This window comes from Eleginops maclovinus, chromosome 2 (assembly GCF_036324505.1).
Source record: "Eleginops maclovinus isolate JMC-PN-2008 ecotype Puerto Natales chromosome 2, JC_Emac_rtc_rv5, whole genome shotgun sequence".
Lineage (NCBI taxonomy): Eukaryota > Metazoa > Chordata > Actinopteri > Perciformes > Eleginopidae > Eleginops > Eleginops maclovinus.
Window position 1 is genome coordinate 17,899,853 of NC_086350.1, and position 19,158 is coordinate 17,919,010.

At 40.7% G+C, this 19,158-nt stretch overlaps 2 protein-coding genes across 2 annotated transcripts; both read right to left on the reverse strand.

Annotated features, from left to right (window-relative positions):
* Positions 1–954: 954 nt before the first annotated feature.
* Positions 955–9,331, reverse strand: igf2b (insulin-like growth factor 2b). The gene is made up of 4 exons (XM_063904433.1): positions 9,129–9,331; positions 8,105–8,259; positions 6,402–6,579; positions 955–4,906 (listed from the first exon to the last, which is right to left on the reverse strand). The coding sequence occupies exons 1-4, from the start codon at positions 9,201–9,203 to the stop codon at positions 4,667–4,669; spliced, it is 648 nt and encodes a 215-aa protein (XP_063760503.1). The 5' UTR covers positions 9,204–9,331; the 3' UTR covers positions 955–4,666.
* A 1,602-nt stretch (positions 9,332–10,933) lies between these two features.
* th (tyrosine hydroxylase) lies at positions 10,934–16,913 on the reverse strand. The gene is made up of 13 exons (XM_063907553.1): positions 16,718–16,913; positions 16,240–16,443; positions 15,328–15,502; positions 15,145–15,233; positions 14,959–15,026; positions 14,816–14,866; positions 14,093–14,238; positions 13,854–13,989; positions 13,514–13,583; positions 13,362–13,418; positions 12,576–12,671; positions 12,339–12,472; positions 10,934–11,734 (listed from the first exon to the last, which is right to left on the reverse strand). The coding sequence occupies exons 1-13, from the start codon at positions 16,799–16,801 to the stop codon at positions 11,575–11,577; spliced, it is 1,470 nt and encodes a 489-aa protein (XP_063763623.1). The 5' UTR covers positions 16,802–16,913; the 3' UTR covers positions 10,934–11,574.
* Positions 16,914–19,158: the final 2,245 nt, after the last annotated feature.

Below are 19,158 nucleotides of genomic sequence, written 5' to 3' on the forward strand. Positions count from 1 at the left end.
TTTTGACAGCATCCACTTCATGCTGAGTGTTTTTCCCCCCTTTTGAGGGGGACATAGCAGGGAAATAAGGTTTCATGAGACAGGCAAAGGTGATTTAATTGAGCGATTTATCATCAAAAAACATGGAACACAAGCTCCTATACCATGATAGCCGACCAGCTTTTCTACTTTCCCAGAAGCAACACATGTGCATCTCATCACAGCAGCCAGAATGTTGCGCTAACTCCAAAGAAGGAACGAGATTTCTGCTCTTTTGATGCCAACCTTAAACAGAACACAGAGCTACAGTAGCAACTCGGCTGCACCAAATTAAACCCAGTGCCCGAAAAACTATTCCATTCTGGGAACAAAGCTATTGCACCGTAAATCTGCCCGGTAACAGACATCACATGAGTTGGTATGTGCATGCATGTCAACAATGAAAGGTCGTTCCATTTTCAGAATACGCATGTGATAATTTGAGACATGTCGGTTACTAAACTTAGCCACTGAAGTGGATCTTGCTCCATTAGTTAGCAAGCCGCTGGAGGATGGTGTGATGGATGTACGGATGGGTGTGTCTGAGGCAGTGAGAACAGGTCAGGTTGTGTGGCATGCAGTAGAGGACTAAGGAGTTATGGTGTGCCTGTTTGCCACTCTGTGAATGCTGATTTACCACTTTGGCACACTTTGCCCTATCACAGAGCAGGAGCAGACGCACAGATGTGGACTCAGGCTGAGATGGAGAGAAAAAAAGATGCGAAAGAGGGAGGGTGGGAGAGAGCAAAGACAGGGTGCTAAAAGCAGCTGGAGGTTCTCCGCAAGGACTTAAGATGTAATAAATAATTTACAGGGTACATGTGGTTTAATTGATATAAAAATACTTCAAATGGCTCTCAAGCTCAACAACCAGGAGTGTAAAAATATGTCAAAGACAAGCAAGTAAACCAAACAAAGCAGTACATATTTTAGACATTATATGTTTGATAAAATGTTTTTTTATTGATATTAAAAATGAAAGTACATGAATTGTGCATTTCGGACGTTCTAGCGTGCAGAGGTTAAATCAATAAAATACACACAGGCTGAGTGAGCTACTGACACAGAAAAAGTTGCCATTGCTCGGCAAGGTATCTCTTCATATTCAGCGAAAAGAAGTAGTTGTCTTCACGCCATTAATAAGAACACTAGAGTAGCCTGTTTGAACATTACAATAGTGAATGAATGCAGTCCTAGCAGGAAAATATGAAATAAAATAGAAAATAAAATAATTTTATCAATAATAATAACAATTTAATAATAATAATAATTGCACTGCCTGCTTTGTTGCACAACTGAAGTAGAATATAATTAGAGACAGGACGCAGCCTTGATAATTGAGATCTCTCTGACAGAAAGAAGATTTAAAGTATTGGCTTGACTCTTCACCATGATGCATGCACAACAGCGGAGGAAAACTATATTGTGGCACAGAATGACCTTGTTTCTGACATGGGCTTCAGTGGTTTTTTCACAAAGAGCTAAATCATTGTGGCCAGGTAAGGGCAACAACCTCAGCTGCTCTTTCACAACAAGATTATCACTGACACTCAGCAACTACTGCACTTCTCCCTCGGAGAGCATAGATTGTTTAGTTTTTGTATCCTGAGTGCTTCAGAAATGGTTAAATGTGATAGCCCTTCATCAAATGCATAATGGATGGGTTATTGGATGATTGTGGAGGGGTCAATGGTAGGCTAACAACTCTGCTACCCCTCGCCATGCAATACATACTGTTGATGCGTACGATAAGGGCCATTGTCTTTTACAAATAGAGAAGAAAGAAGACAGATAGATGAATTGAAGGACAGACAGACAGACAGACAGACAGACAGACAGACAGACAGACAGACAGACAGACAGACAGACAGACAGACAGACAGACAGACAGACAGACAGACAGACAGACAGACAGACAGACAGACAGACAGACAGACAGACAGACAGACAGTGAGGTTTAGACAGGTGATACGCTCTTTTGGTGACCTTTGATGATTACTAGCATCATAGCAACGTCATTACCTCCAATTAAGGCATCAACACAATGACTTGTGTAAGTCACATGTAAGCTTAACACTAAAATCTACAACCGACCGGACAGTTACAGCCTCATGACCCAAATCAACACGCGAAAACATCAGTGGCACTGGCACGTAGGCATGATGCTCTTTAGAAGATCATAGGACACCATGTACAATTAAAAACACATGATTTAATGAAGGACTGATCATTCTCATGCCATCAATACTAAAGTGGCTTCAAAACATAGTGGGTTTGAGTACAATCAATGTTGAACAGTTATTTGTCTAATAATAAAGTCACTCATTAATGCTTTCTTTTTCACAGATAAACCCTGACAGGCTTCTGGAAATCCATGCAGACCAATGTATTCAGAGTATGTGCCTATTCCTGTGACATAACACGCCTAATCAATACAGGCTATGCTGCTGTTAAAATATTAATTTAAAGTATCTATGGCAAACGGAAAAGGAAAAAAAGACATTATTTTTGGTACAAAGCATCTACAAAAAAGCCTTACAACTCCAATTGGAAAACAGAGATCATACAAAATAAATCCGTCAGTTGAGCATCAGTGCTACGTATATTATTTGGACCAATTTTCAAATATATTTTATAACAAAATAAATAATGCCTTTATACAGTGCCCTTATTTGTATTTCAACAAACAAACAAAAAAGCTTGGCGGCTCATTACGCAAGATACAGCTCAGACTAAAGGAAAATAACACAACGTCCCTGGAAACTAATTATATATCTATATATCTATCTATATATATATATATATGTATATATATCTATATATATATACATATATATATATATGTATATGTATATATATATAAATAAATATATATAGATACAGCTCCAGAAAACTTAAGAGACCACTTCAGCATTATCAGCTTCTCCAGCTTTACTATATATAGGTATGTCATTGAGTTACATCATTTCAATTTTTTTTATTGTATTCTATAAACTACTGACAACATTTCTCTGTGTTGGAATTCAACAGACAGTAGAATGACTGCCATACATGTAGAGATTGAGGTTTAAGAAAAATGTGGAGTGGTCTCTTATTTTTTTCCGGAGCTGTATATAGATGTATATATACATATAGATATATATGTTCAAGTATTTGTTTTCAGGCAAAAGCATGTGAATACTACTGATATACAATAAAAATAAAATGTTAGTTGACATTATTGCTGTTTTTTTCCCTTTGAATTGAAATGTTGTGCCTTTCTTTAGAACTGTAAAATAACATTAACAATAACCATAGAAAGAAAAATAAAAGCCTAACTTGAAAAACAGGAATGTCACGGTACCAGAAACTGACGGGGTTTTCCTTTTTTTGTTCATTGAAACATTGATATGAAAAGAAAACAGATGAAAGACAAAATAAAATAGAATCATCATTATCCCACTTGTTCTTTGTCCATTCCAAGTTACTTCCTGTGACATAAGTCTGCAAAACCATGGCAAACAGGAAGTTCTGTCCCAGAACTGTAGTACTGTCCAAATCCAGGCGTCCACGGTGTCCCATATGTCCCCCACTACTCCCTGTGTCTGCCAGGGACAGGAGGAACAGGGACTGGGTTTCAGGTCCCCATTTGCCGCTTACGCTGGCAAGCTAGTGATGAGCAGCCGCGAGCACTCGCTGTGAGCCTAGATGCCGATACAGCCCATTTCTTTTCTCAGTGACACTTCCCCTTGACATTGCCACTGCCAGGAGCTCCACCATATCCTTTATCTTCCTTTTTTCAAAAGTCACACTTTCCTTAAAACGGAAAGTTTTAATATTCATTCAAAGAAAAAAAACGTGCTTTTCAACCTCTTCTTTGAGTCCATTCCCAAAGTTAGCACCATGTCATTTTTTTAAGCTACACGTTCATTGTTCATAAAAAAATAGTGCCATTTTTTTTCTTTACTTTGACGTAATCCGTGGCAATGTGCAATTTTGCAGACTCTTTTCTGCTTTTTGTTTGTGATCAAAAGGTGCTGGAACAGGAATCTAATTTTACAAAATAATTCCTTACAGTGTGGAAGTCCCTTTATAGGTAGAGGTGCAAACTAATAAGAAAAAGAACTAACAGAGATTTTCTTTTTGCCTCAGGAAAAATGATGTGGAATGGATTCTTTCATGCAAGCTGCTCTTCACTTTCAGTTGTCTTCAACAAAGACAAAAAAACATTCCGCTGGGTGTCCTCTTGACACTTGCAAACCACAGATCTCTTTCATCTTCTTTTCTCCCTTCCCTTTTCTCTCTTGCTTAAGGATCCACCTGAATTGCATTCAGCCGAATTGTTAACTTTTTGTTCATCGTTTGTGTTTGTGCCTTTTGTGTCAGTGACTGAAAGAGAGAGGGAGCGAAAGAGTTCAGACAGGAAGAATGTGAAGGCATGTTTGTGTGCCGGAGGAGGGTGGGTGGTTGGGGTTGAGGGGGGGCATTTGAAAGGGCCAGGGGGTCAAGAAGTAGTGGATGAGAGCAGGGGGAGGGATTGGTGGGCTCGGACAGGGCAGGGGAGGTCAAAGAGGACTGCCACCGAAATGACGTCAGAGACAAAGCTATAATCCCCTAGTCTTTTTTTTTCCCTCGAAACTCTTGTCTGTGCAAAGGGCTGGCTGCGGGCTCATTTGTGGTTGACATAGTTGTCCGTGGTGAGCAAGACAGGCGGCAGTTTGCTGGGCAGGCTGATCAGGGACCTGTGGAAGACTGCCTGTTCCTGGGCCTTGATCTCCTCAGCTTGCCTCCGAAACTTCTTGGCCCTCAGGATGGCGGGGACGCCCCTCCGGAGCCGCTGAGCCGCATTCCTCTGCCACACTTGGTATTTGGAATACTTGAGGGTCACATGCTGCTTCCTTGGGACTTCCTATTGTGACGTGCAGGCAAAAATAGAGGAAAAAGGGAAAAGAGGGAGTTCATTAGCTGTGATAAGATACACTGCAAGTGCTTATTACAATGGAGGAAAGCCTTGTTTGTTTTGCAAAAACATTCAGTCATTGTTTGGCCAGTCAAATGGAAATCAAATGTCATTCTTGTATTGCCCAGCGTCACAACAGACTCGCCTTGCCTCAGACTTGCCCTTGTTTTGGTTTCCTTGACTGAGAGAAGCTGTCAACAACTGTTAGCTCAGCCTCTTCAACATACTGTCAAAGCGAAGGGCGGTCACTCGCCTTATATACATATGAGGAGCACAGCACTGTTCACCCAACGACCCGCTGAACTGACTAACCCTGTTACGTGAATCGCCATATAAACGCAACGTCATTCCACAACCTCTATTCAAACACAGCAAACTTTTTTAAACAGCCCTAGGTGTTTTGCTGAGCACCCTAGATTGAGACACAGTGGGAGTGGTAGCAGCGGGGCTAGAATTTATGCGCAAGTAGCCAGTGCTCTGTCTGAATGGCTTGTTTTGGTCCTGCCACTTGAGGAGTGTTTATCCCCCTTCATTCACTCCAAGCCTGCACAATAGCCTAAGAACAGCTGGCCCTCAGAGCAGGCTGTACCCATCAACTCTCCCTGCCCACACAAACTAGGGACATGTCCCAACTAATTCCCTTGCAGTCTCTTTTTATTGTATTTTAGACAGAGGATACTTTCCTCTCGACATTTGCAATAATTCATTTTGGGTTTGTTTACCTCACTAGCAATCTCCAACCACTGATGCAGATTTTCAAACAAGTCAAAGCAGAAGCCCTATACACATCTTTCCAGCCTTGTCTAAAGAAGGGTTGAAGGGATTTGAAGAGTCCTGGAAAGCAGCCACAGCTCGGTCTTGTGATTACAAAGACCTGAAATGCTTTGATGCATGTTTGTGACACATTTGGGAGAAGCTCTGCTGGCCAGGTCAGGTGTTTTTGACCGCACAGATCATAACGCATGCCAGTTTCGGGAGCTTGCTGTTCCGTGACTAATCATTACACACTCAGAACACACTGTTTGTTACGGACCAGCAGTCTCTAACATGTCACAGACTTTCTCATTCTCTCTTACACACACACACACACACACACACACACACACACACACACACACACACACACACACACACACACACACACACACACACACACACACACACACACACACACACACACACACACACACACACACACACAGGAGCTTATGTGATGTGACAGCCTTGATGTTTTCCATGAGGCTCAGCACTTTGCATGGAAGCTAACTGCTTACCAATGTCAATTTTAACCAGATAAACCTGTCTTTGTGTGGGTTTCAGTGTGTTCTTGGTGGAGACATAGGGGTTCAGCTCAGAGGTGAATGGAGGCACAGGAGATGGATGGACAGATAAAACCAAGCATTAGAACAGTTTCCCATACTGGTGTGTTGTTGTTAAGACGTACCTGTTTTACTGCGGGCATCACTGGTATGACCTGCAGAGAGGTGGCCGACACGTCCCTTTCGGACTTGGCGGGTTTGGCACAGTACTGCTCCAGCAGGTTGAGGTCACAACTACGGAAACAACACTCCTCTACGATCCCACGGTTCTGGCTGCGCCGGTTGTTCCCCCTGCTGGTTGGCCTACCTGAGGAAAAACACAACAAGGGATGAGGACAGAGCATGAGGAGGGTGAGGTTATGCCTGAGAACACAACACTGGCATCAGTAAAGAATCTAGGTTGTTTTGCAAGGATTACTTCAACAATCATAGCAGTACATGGAGCAAAGAGGATAAAAGGAAATCTATGACCAACTGCAACAAATCTTTCTGTTTGTAGAGGATAATCTGATTAGGGCTATCTGGAAGTCCCTTAATGAGTGAATACACAAGTAAACACCCTGTGCTGCAGACACCAAAAAAGAGTGATGGATACAGACAGTTAAGCTCTCAGACAGACCTTTGGGTGAGCAAATACATAAAATGGAAACCGTGCTGTGACCTTGTCCTTTGTCAAGTCAGCACAGATAAAGAGGATGAGGAGAGAGAGGAGGGGCACAGAGGTAGATGAAACAGGAGAAATTGGGATCAGTGCAGAGAGGGAGAGAGGATGTGTGACGTCAAAACAGAGGGAAAGAATGTGAAAGAAAAGAGGAGGAGAGTAAAGACACTTGAGAAAGGTATAGAAGAATATGATGAGGGGGTAAAGGGTGAGCATGTTGCTCTACTAATAAAGGCCTTGTTTGGAGTCCTGCGCCCAAATCTCCTGAGAGAGACGGCTAGATTTCCTTGCAGGAAGAGGAACATGAGAGCAAAAGAGAGGGTGATCCTAAATTGGATAATGATCTTTCCGATTGGTGAGAAGCTTCTGTGGTGGGCAGCCCACAAAGAAACTGTCAAGGTGAAAGCAGAGGGCGGGACTATATCTTAATGAAATAAAAATAAATTGCAGATATAATGAATGAAGGTGAGCTCATGTATGTCACAAACACTGCAGAAGCTTATCCATGTGTGGATTAACAACCACCACAATGCATTCTCATAATGCGTTACAGTTATCCCCATCATCACTACAATGGAAACAATAATCAGAATTAATATTAATGATCCTTCCTCTTAACCTGACATCAAAAACAGCCCCCACCCCCACTTCCTGGATCATCAGTGTGATCGCCTGGCCTGGGAACACTGGTGCTGAGGTGACTGGTATGCCTCTTGGGGTGCTATTACTTTACTGGTAAACAAGCGAACCATTGTGTTGCTCTGTGTCGTGTGTGCCTTCACAGCTAGCCGGCCTTTCATATGCAATGAGAGGTATGGGCTGTAGGCAGAATGCGCACACTCAGCAGAGCAGCCTGGACAAGGTCTTGAGACACAGCTGGCTATAATCTCCTTCTCACTCTTTTCTGTCTCTCACTGTGTGTGTGTGTGTGTGTGTGTGTGTGTGTGTGTGTGTGTGTGTGTGTGTGTGTGTGTGTGTGTGTGTGTGTGTGTGCGCGCGCGCGCGCGTGAGAAAGAAAAATACCAAACAGCATACCACACAGCCACAGACAGAGCGATAGCCTCAGCTATCCAAACAGATGTGTGCGAATGAACAACAGAGGGACATAAAAAAGCGAAACGGCGTTCTGTGCAGGGCATTGTGCAAACTTGTGCCGGGATTGAAAACCTACTGAAATAGAAGCCTCTGTCTTCACAGACAAACTGCAGCGCATCCACCAGCTCTCCCCCACACAGCGTCTCCGCCGAGGCTATTTCCACAACGTAGAGCGTGAGGGCCAGTGCAAACAGCAGCGCGCGACTGGACGAAGACATCTTCTTGACCTGAAGGCAACAAAAAAACACACAAACATATTTTCACCATGAAGCACCGGGTCATCAAAAGCAAGCACAATACAGAAGTCATAAAAATATAATTATCAGATGACAGCCAGATGTTGCCTATAAGTTTGCAAAGAAGGGATCCCTTATTTTACATTTGCATGCTTGTACAAGACTATTCCAGTGTCAAATGCCATATATATGAACCTACTTACTTAAATAAGGCAGTTGCGTTCAACAAAATGATATCAAATGCACATCCAACCCCCTTCAACTGCTATCACCCGCTGTCATTGTGTTGCACCTGAGAGAAGTGCTTATTCATAGGGAAAAGGGAGTACGGTATCTCTGCCGTTCACACTCTTACACAACTCCCCAGAAGTTGCAAGACCGGCTGCTCGATAGTTAACTATCTGAAAAGCCGGACTCAGCATATATTTTCCCCTTGCTCACCCTGTGGTGAGCTCACTGACCCTCAGACCTACCGCCCCCTATCTGCGGACTGAAAAACCAGCTGTTTGCTCTCAGTCCAGTGAGCGGCGCTCCGTCCAGATGGGAGAAGAATAAAAGACTTCACAACCCGTTTCTCGTGTTCTATCATATCAGGCAACCTGTTGCACAAATGCTTCACGGCTTCAAGCACACTCCACGTCATTTGTCGGGAACTTTCTCTTTTCCTGCATGCACATTAAAACAGATGTCCGGTTGCTCATATTGCACAAAAGAAAATGATGCGATCAATGCATCTGCTCAGCCCGAGGCGGTATCCCACTTATACAGCCAAGAAAACATGGTTATAACCCTGCCAGACGTCTATGAATACACGCGCAGCACAACCGGAGAGTGTAAAACTATTTGTTCCCTCTGGTTACCTTCATTCTGCTGCTCTCCGTTCTCCGGCAGGTGTGGCAAAGTGATTGGTGTCCGTGTCTTTGCTGGGTCTCCATGTCAGTTGGCAGTAGTCAAAATGTTGGGGGTTATTTGGTTGGCAAGATTGCAGGTGAGTTAGTTTTCCAGTTGGTGAAGCTATAGAGATGATGTGTGAGAAGCTGTCCCAAAGACCAGGCGACAGGCAAAACTTCTCAGTGAAAAGTATTATATACCAAACACGCCCCTTACACCCACACCCCACCCCTCGCTCCTCCTCTTCACTGCTGGTAAAAAATAAAAAAAAAATGGTACAGGGACGTTTTATGGAAAAGTGCTTAAAGGAGAGAAAAAGCAAAAACGAGAGGGAGAGAGTGAGAGTTATAAAATATGGAACAATTCCATAGGCATTTTCCACGTTTACGCACTGTAACCTACAATCACAATGTTTACACACAGGACGCAGACTGAACAAGAATAGACGTAATTCCTCAGACTCCAAGAAAAATGTCAAAGTCTCCGCCCTGCTGCAATTAAGATTAACATTCAGAGTGGAAGAAGTGTGGCCATGGTCTGCGGCTCTCTGACTCAGATATAGATGCAGTCACCGGGGTCAAATGTGAGTGTATGTTGATTTGTAGGTTACCTGAAGGCAGCAGCAGCAGGAGCAATGGCTGACTGTTGCAGAATAGTCAACTGTTAATGCTGCATCTTTTGAGGAAGTGAAAAATTACTATAGATAATAATACAAAAAAGTGTATCAATGCATCACTCATACTGTGGATGACTGTTAAGATACCAGCAGAAAAAAACTACAGATGTTGCACAGGAAGTGTAACAATAGACACAATTGTCCTGCATGCATCAAGCTCCAAAGTGTTATTTTACACAAAGGTAAGCTTTTTCTTTTTTTCTTTTCTAACACAGTTTGAGGGTTCCCTTATATAAGTGGGGCTTCTGCAGATGGTAGGGATCCGGACATGTCTTCAGACTCAGACTGACACCTAGTGGTCCTGGGAGTGAACCGTTTGTTTGTCTTGCAGCTTTCAGCAAGTTGGTTGGAGCATCATAAAGAACTGAACAGCTGCCCACTGATACCTGAACACCAGCAGCTCTGTCCGGACAAATCCCCTAAGGTTTATTCTTTAAAAGCGTTCATTCATTTATCTCTAATGAATATTCATAAACAGCACTCCTCCTAATTGTCCACAATAGCACATGTATAACGCTGGTCGATTGGTGATGATGATGATGATGATGATGATGATGATGATGATGATGATGATGATGATGATGATGATGATGATAATGATGAGCTTGCATTCATGTAGGTATTTGTGGTCATGTCAATGGTGGTGATGCAACACATTAATATAATAAAACATGTCTTATATTTGTTAAAACATTTGTTTCTTAAGCTATTTCCCTTAACTTCCCAGAGGTTTATCTTGTAATGTACATGCGTATTAGCTTGTTTTTAATATTTAATGATATTGCAAAAAGGTTCATTTATGTTTAAGGCAGGCGGATAGCATTAAGGAAATATATTTATTTAAAGGCTTAAATTGAATATGCTGTGAATTTGAGACCAAGAATGCCGACCTTGCTGCACTGCTCCCTCTTGTGGCAGACAAATGTCCTAGCCAAGTATGATTCAATGTTGGTCTGTAGGATTTGTGTTTGACACATTATCAAGCAATATATGGACAAATCATAAATAAATAAAAGATGACAGATCATTTTATATTTACCACCTTTCATTTTTGATGGATTATTTTTTTCCTCCAGCAGTAGTTGACAGTTCATTAAATGGAAAGTATGTTGTATTATTTATTTTACTATGCGATACACTTCAAGACAGAAACAGCATGACACCAGATAAATCAATACATTTAGAGGCCATACTCAAATACTGAATTCACATATCTGCAAAATAAAGCCTTTAACACACAATATTTATTCTTTTCTAAATAAAAGAAATGTGATTTAACATTTAATAATTTCATAAATATTTTGTATTTGTTATACACTTTCATATTTCGTTTAATCATTTGTTTCTTTGAATTTAAAATATAATAATTGTACTATACTCATTTAGTATTCTTTTTATACATTCATTACCACAATTCCCCTTATTTTGGTTCAGATTTTGACACATTTCTCAAACAACATATTTTTTATTTATTAGCATGAATGGCCCAGACAGTAAAACCCAATCATTTCACCCAGCGAGGTGTTAAACATCTTTGGAAAGCCTGCGCTGTGAATTGAGGTTTTAATGGTTGCAACATTGTTGACCTACAAGCAAGAAACAACTCTTCAGAAACAGCTTCATACTGGAAGTACAGCACAGAAAGATGAACACATTGGTCCTGATCACAGGTCGGACGTCTCTGAGCGCAGCAGAGAGGAAGCAGGCAACAGCAGGGCGGTCGCAGAACCGGGTCATCATCATGACAAAACACTGAGGGCGTCTGTCAGCATCTTGAGCTCGTCCTTCACTCCGTCCAGGCCTGCTTGGATCTTCAGCGGGTTGTCCAGCACCTCCACACTGCTGGTGAATGGATCAAACCTCACGGAAAAGGGACGCTTGATACCCGCCACGTAACCCCTTTGTCAAATATACAAAACAGTTAGATCCCTTAAAAAGTTAAATATGAGTATATGAGCTCTTCATAAATGCAGAGAATTGACAGTCAACTTCCTTGACTAGAAAAAAACTCCCCAAGTTGTAGTTTATCCTATGCCTATGCATTTATGCACTTAAAAAAGACTGGATTACCTGCTTGTGTCACCACACAGGAAATATATTCAGAATGTACTCTGTATAATATTGACTCTGGCCCTATGTTTCATCAAACATTTCCCGGGCAGATATTCTCTCATCATGTGTGTCAGGGATGCCACATTTTATATTTTAATAGAAACCAAATGTTGTGAAAACATTCACTAAAGCTACTTGTTTTGCAGGCAACATTTGATCTATTTGCCAAATAAAACTCCGGCATTTTGCCTTGGTAAGAAACGCTACATTAGTAACAGCTGTCTTTTGGCGGCTAGGGCTGAAGTGTGTGGCCTCAGGGGCTGGCTGGCTGTTCTCTGACCTTGTCCTTGCACAACCCCAACTTTTTGTTTTTCTCTACTTCTCTCTGTCTCTCTATGTTCTTGTGTATTTGTGCTTAGGTTTGAATAAGATAGCATGTATGAATCAGTACCTGAATTTTTCCTTGGCATCTGCAAAACTCTCAGAAATGAAGTAGACAGGCTGGTACGTCTGGTCTTGGTAGGGCTGCATTGCTGCAGCCTCTGGTTCAAACTGCCTTGTCTCTGGTTCATCAGACAGCGAGTGCTGGATTAACATAAAAGAGAAGATTGAGAGTTACCTGGCAGCTCAGATGGCTTGGAAAATTATTTTATTTTAAAGCAGATAACATAGACATGCTGGAACGTACCACAAGTTCTCCATAAGAGGAGAGTAGTCCAGCTCCATAAGCCCTCACCTCACCATTCTGTTTGCATAAGCCATACTCAACAGTGAACCAGTATAGCTGATGGGAAAAACATAAAGAGAATGACTGACAAAAAGAAGGATACTGGGGAGGATTATTGAATAATTCTTTCACACATCTTAGGCGAGGACTGTACAAAACAGACCATAGTGGTCTGTGAGTCAAAAAAGGGGGGGCGGTTATGTTTTTTCTCTTTTGGCGTAAGGGAGGATAATCTAAGTAGGTTGTCGGATCTATCCTTTTATTTTCATCCAAGATTTATATTTTATCAGATTTCTTGTGGAAGTTTAGTAATGACTCCCAAAGTGACAAACAGTATATGATCGTTTGAGAGTACAAGCGAAGCGAGCGCGCTGTGAAGCGTTTGAATCGATTTAAACATGTTGGTAAATAAAAACAAGACCATGTGGTTAGGTTAAGGAAAACATCAACGTTTGTTGTTTTGGTTAAAATAAGTATGTTTGTTGTATAACTTTAGTGAGGCATCTAAGTTAAGAACATTAATATATGTTAGTGAAGTATATGTTAAGTACGTAACATAAATTAAGTTTTGGAAGTTAGAATGGTTTAATGTTGACCTTTGTTTGTTTGACCCGTACATGCAGCTCAGCCTTTCCCTAGTGGTCTTTTATACCTGACTTCATTTTTTTCCTGTCATAAATGCTACAGCCACTGGAGGGCACCAATCAAAAATGAATGTAAATATGTGTTGAAGGACTGAAGTCTTACTGAGGACAGTTTCTCAATATCTTCATCCGAAGCCCCAAGTGATGCCAGACCAAGGTTCTGAAGCACATAATAAAAAGGTTATTAAAACAAATAACACAGCATGCATCATGCAACATGCATTATAAGTCTGCTCAGGACCTCCACCCTCTTACCTGTGAAAACTGGGCAAAAGTGCGATCAGCCAGCATGGGGACATGGCCCAGCAGTTCATGTACACAGTCACTAAAGAAAAAGAAAGAGAGAGATTACATCACAATTGAAAAACCCTACACAGATACGTTTACCTAAATACAGACTTCAAGATACTAAACTGTGTTAACAAGAGAAGTGAAGACAGATGTGTGTTTTTCTTGCAGACTTAACAGGAACTTGAGAGTTAACTTCAAGTTCATTGTATATGTTCGCTTTATTATGATTTAAATGGCAAAGGACGATATGTGGGATGAGGTTTGATGTGATGAGCCAAACAACAGAAGTCACAGTCATGCTCACGGCTCTGGAGAGTGCATAGGGGACGAGGGGTGTCGGATGTATTGGGTGCACTGGAACACCCTGAATGCCAAACTGGCCAGGAAATCTCTGGCAGAGAGCAGACCTGCCACTGGACGGAGCAGGAACCCTGTTCGCTCTGTATGAGTGTGTGTTAGGGAAATAATGAAGAGGCAAAGAGAAAGAATATAAGTAATTATATTGACTAAACACTTCGGTGTGGTTTTTTAACCTTTCTTTACCTTTGAGGAAGCATGACACGTCTTCCAACTGGGGAATGTTGTTTGGACCATACCCACAATGCCTTTCCAGCAGATGGAGGGCGTCGAGGTATTCACTGCAGGCATGTGTAATGTACAATTCCCTCAGAGTTGAGTAGACTTCCCTCCTAATTCGAGATTAAATGACATTGAGGTTTTTTTCTTTAACAAAAGAGTTTCAAGCATTGAGGAGTGACAATCAACAAGGATACAATGAGCTGTAAATATATAATTACAATACTTTGGGGACTGTTTATTTATACCTTCCTCTGCATCCATTTCTATTTTAAAGTATAATTTGTCTCAATTCCTTTTAACGTCTCTAATGTAAAGCATGTACAACTATTTTTTCAAATAACTTTCATTGACTCAAACATTTTCTTTTGGCAAAACTGAGCGCATCAAATCAATCATACAAGTATAAATTCACTTAAATGTAAACTATCACATAAAATCACGTTTCAGTCTCGCTGATAAAATCATGTGCTGAAGCTGGCACTCCTAGAATGCTTTGAAATTGTTGAAGCCTTTGATCTGAAACAAATTCATCAAAAATACAAAACGAATGTTATCTGTCTTAAAGACAACATAAAAAGGCCTGGGTGGGAAAACAGGCAAAGAGTTGTATTCAGTGTATATTTAGATATCATGCTTTGTGGTGTAAGTTACATCTTTTAACTGCATTCTAAATAAGCCTGCCCTTACCATGTGGCAATCTCCATCTCTGTGTATTCCACTCTGGGAATTGTCTGCCCACTGAGAACGAAAAAGTACACATGCATCAGGGTTAATCAAGTTTTTTTTAAATAAAAGTCTGTGCAGCATTCAGGCAAAAGACTGTATCTCACTGTCTGTATCTGAAGGCGATGTCTCCGATCATCTTCCTCCTCTGCCTGTAAGCAGGGTCTGTGTAACCCTATTAAATCAAATATAGGCCTATCAAACACTGATCACATTTTCTGTTTCATGACAAAATAATCTGCAGAATATTGACAATTCTCATAATGCACGCTACTGGAAAAGTAATTACTTACAGGATGGTCTTGATCCAAGTCTGGATCGAATTTTGTGACCAGATGATGACATTTATCCAGATCTGCTATTTTCTTTGGGAACCAATGAACTAGTAGAGAAAGTAAAATAGAAAGGTAATTTTATCCAATACAATATTCAATAGGTTTCAAATGGTTTATAATTAATTAAGTAAATGATGTTACATTTGACTTCTTTGGTGGTTTTAACGTCCTCTGCATTCCTCTTGATGGAGCTGATGAGAGTACTGACATCTGAGAGGTGCACCTCACAGCGGACAAAGTACTCAAGGCCTTCCCCGCTGTCCTTCAGCTTCCGGCACGGTCGTGTCTCCAAATGTTGAATCTTAGCTTCAAATGTCTGAAATAAGGTCAAGACACTTAAATGTCACTGAATCAATTCTAGATTTAATTCACAGTATGACAAAGGAAGGATGCAATTATGCAGCACAGTATTTGAGAAAGTATGCCAATATAATGTGCAACAGTGACTTTCAAATATTAGTGAGAATAGAGAAGATGTGTTCGATGAATGACGAGGAAGATAAGCTAAACAAATATGCAACAACTAGTTTGAATACTTATAACATTGCAACATATTAAAAAGAAAATGTAAGAGGAGTTTTTTTCCTTCGGTCATGTCTGCTTACATAGGTACAGACCTCACCAAATAGGTTACCTATATTACCTATTTTTTTGTATTCTGTCCAAGCAATATAGACCATCTATGTATAATAGAATTGATGATTTAGAAGTCGTATCCTATAGATTATCAAGCTCTCACTGTCTAGAAAAAGAGATGTTATTCAGAGTGAGAAACCCATGAACATAAAAATGTGTATATTTAAAGATTTAAACTCCATTAACTCCAGTTAAAGGGAAACAACACCAACCAGTTGGATTTATGACAATAATAACACAAAGAAATTGTCTAATAAATTATGCCATTTTTATAGTGTTATAAATGCCTTTTTAGTCCTTCATCAATTGCATCGTATAAATTCGTTATAAAGTGTGACCTAAGAAGTACACCACACCCTTTCGTCAAAAGCTTTCAAACACACAAAAAACATACTTGCAACTTCACAAGAACTATACCTCGAACACTTTGAGTGTCCTCGATAGTGCAGGTGTCTTGGAGCTTCTTAAAGTGAAGAAGAGGTTGAGCAGCGCTTTCCCATTGTCCTCCTCAAACACTATCTGCTCGCTGGCCTCTGCAGCTTCTGCCGCTGCAGCGGCGGCTTCCCTCTCCTTGCGCGCGTCTTCGATCAAGCTTTGCCGTCTACCGAGGAACCTTTGAGACTGTCCCAAAAGAGAAACAAAACTCTTGCGTACTGCAGATGTTTTGATTTTCAATTAAAGTAAACATAAGACAACATTTTTCAACAGACATACAGCGGGCATCGTGCATAGTCACTGCGTAATTGTCAGCTTGCCAAGCACTCTGCGCTCAATAACAGTTGTAGGTGGTATTCTGGATATAATTCAGACACATCACTGGTCACAATATGCCAAATTGTTAATGGCTAAATTAACAAACTTAAACTTAATTTAAACTTAAGTCGATATTTCTCACCGTGATGGAGTCAGACCTCTCCAGCTCAGATGCTGCTCTGCGGAGGCTCTTTGTGGAGGACGTGGAGCTGCTTGACAGGGGCATCTCAAGACGCAAAAGTATTCTCTGGCTTTGTTCTGCGTGTCGAAGTTAAAGTGAAGTGGCAGTGCAGTTGTTTTGCTCTCTAGCTCTGACAGGCTGTGCAGTGCGCCCAAAGCGTTTCCTTTTTTTCAGACAGGTTCCCTGTTTTTATGGAGTCATTTGTTTGCAGTTTATGACGTCAAACGCTAATGCGGCACTAAACAATCAAAGCGCAGACTCTCAATCCGGAGCCGGATACAGTAACCTACACCTTTTGTAAAGACTACACTCGAGAACATTTTTATAACGTTTGGTCGTTTTTTAGTGGTCTTCAGAAAATGGCAATGAGGGTTTCATTTACGACAATTGTAACAATTTTACATACATTTTCAGTTAGCAATTATGATGTGCTTTATTTTGATATTAAATACAGTTACCTTCACGAGTTCTTGATACTGATCGTTTGTGAATGAAACAATATGTATATTTTCTTAATTCATACTTATTTAATTAAAAAGACAGGTGAAATTTAGTGAAAACAACCACCAGTTTGCAATAGTAGTCATATATAGACAATAATTAAAGCTATGACCTCAGGGCTTTACATAAAGGTTAGACAAGAGAAAAGTCAACTGGAAAATTAAGTCACTTTATCAGTTCAATCCAATCTCCACAGCTCTTCAGAAATTAGATTTGATTGTGAAACACACACTGACATGTGCACACCCACACACACACACACACACACACACACACACACACACACACACACACACACACACACACACACACACACACACACACACACACACACACACACACACACACACACACACACACACAAACACACACACACACGCAGATATATATAGAGAGAACAACACCTTGTTTTGCTCTTTGGGCCACTCTTTCAGTTTCTTTTACCTCAGCAACAATGACATCAAGTGCATTTGTTGCAATCTTGGCTGAGGACTTTGGTGGTTAACATGATTGTGAAGTGATGTACGGTGCCCACAGGCTAGCAGAGGTAAAAGGATTATCTGTGGATCTCAGGCCACTTGCTGCCACAGCTGCAAACCTTGCATTGGTGCAGAATAGGCAAATGTGCCCCAGTGTGACTCTTCCCCAAAACCTGAACATAAGGTCTGAAAATGCTAAAGAGTAGTGATGTGGCCCCCGGGCCAGACAACAGCAGTTCTGTCCTTTATTGGAGGATGACAGAGTGATTATGAAGAAAGAGATATAAAGCAAACAGACAGTGGAAACCACCTTTCCACCCTCTTTAAGCCTATTTTCTGCATGGAAACAGAGTAATCTGGTTTATCTTTAGAAATTATGCTTTTTTATTTGTTTTTTATCTTGACCGTTTTACAAAATTGGTCTGACACAAAAGAACAACAGGCAAACGTTTGACATTTACCCAGAGATAGTAATTATTGTCAATGTTATGGTTTGTTTTATCTATGCCTTTCAAGCAGTTTATAATATTTATAATGCAATTACAAATTATACAAATGATTGATGTAGGAGAAAAGCATTTAATTACTTGCTGCTATAATTGTTTTCAATTAATTGAGGCACTGTCATGGAAATTGTGGTATTTAAAGGTTTTTGAAAGGTAACCTTTAAGAAGTGCAATCCTTATTGACATTTTTGAGAAAATATATGCTTTGATGTATTGGATGAAATGTGCGCTGCAGTAAGACAGAGGGAATAGAAACAAACTGACCTGGGGTCATCTGGTCGACCTCATGCGGCATTCTGAAGCAGTCTATTATGTCCAGGGTTTTGGTTTTTAGCAGGTGCCTGGGCCACGTGGTGTTTTACGACATGTATGTTTTTAACTTTTGCTTTCTTATTCATTGAATGGTGCTCAAACATTCATTATGTTTGGGGCATTTGGTGCCTCCCTTTTCACTCTATGAGCAACTGATGAAGAAAAAAAGACACATTAAAATATTTAACAATGTATGTTTCAAAAAATAATAATAGATTATGGTGGAGTGAGTTACAAAAGAGTATTTCAAACTAAAGAAACTTTATGATTGTGAAGTGCAACAGGTCTATTTAACTGCAACCAGATTGTGTGTTTGTGAGGAAGGACAGCAGAGCTACAGGCTGAATCAAGATCAAGATAAACTACACCGTCCAATTGTCTGCTTTAATCTGTCAGCCCTGTTTATCAACTGGTTAGTGGAAATCACCCAGAGAAAAAGCTTCCTCAATGTACACTTCTCCTTCCATATTTTTGGGGTATCTCTGAAAAAGATAACCTGGCCTCAGGTGTACAGTATGTTGCATTTATAAGTTTTTTTAGAACGGTCATACAGGACAGAAGATTTACTCTTTACCTATCATATGGAGTTATTGCAATTAAACCG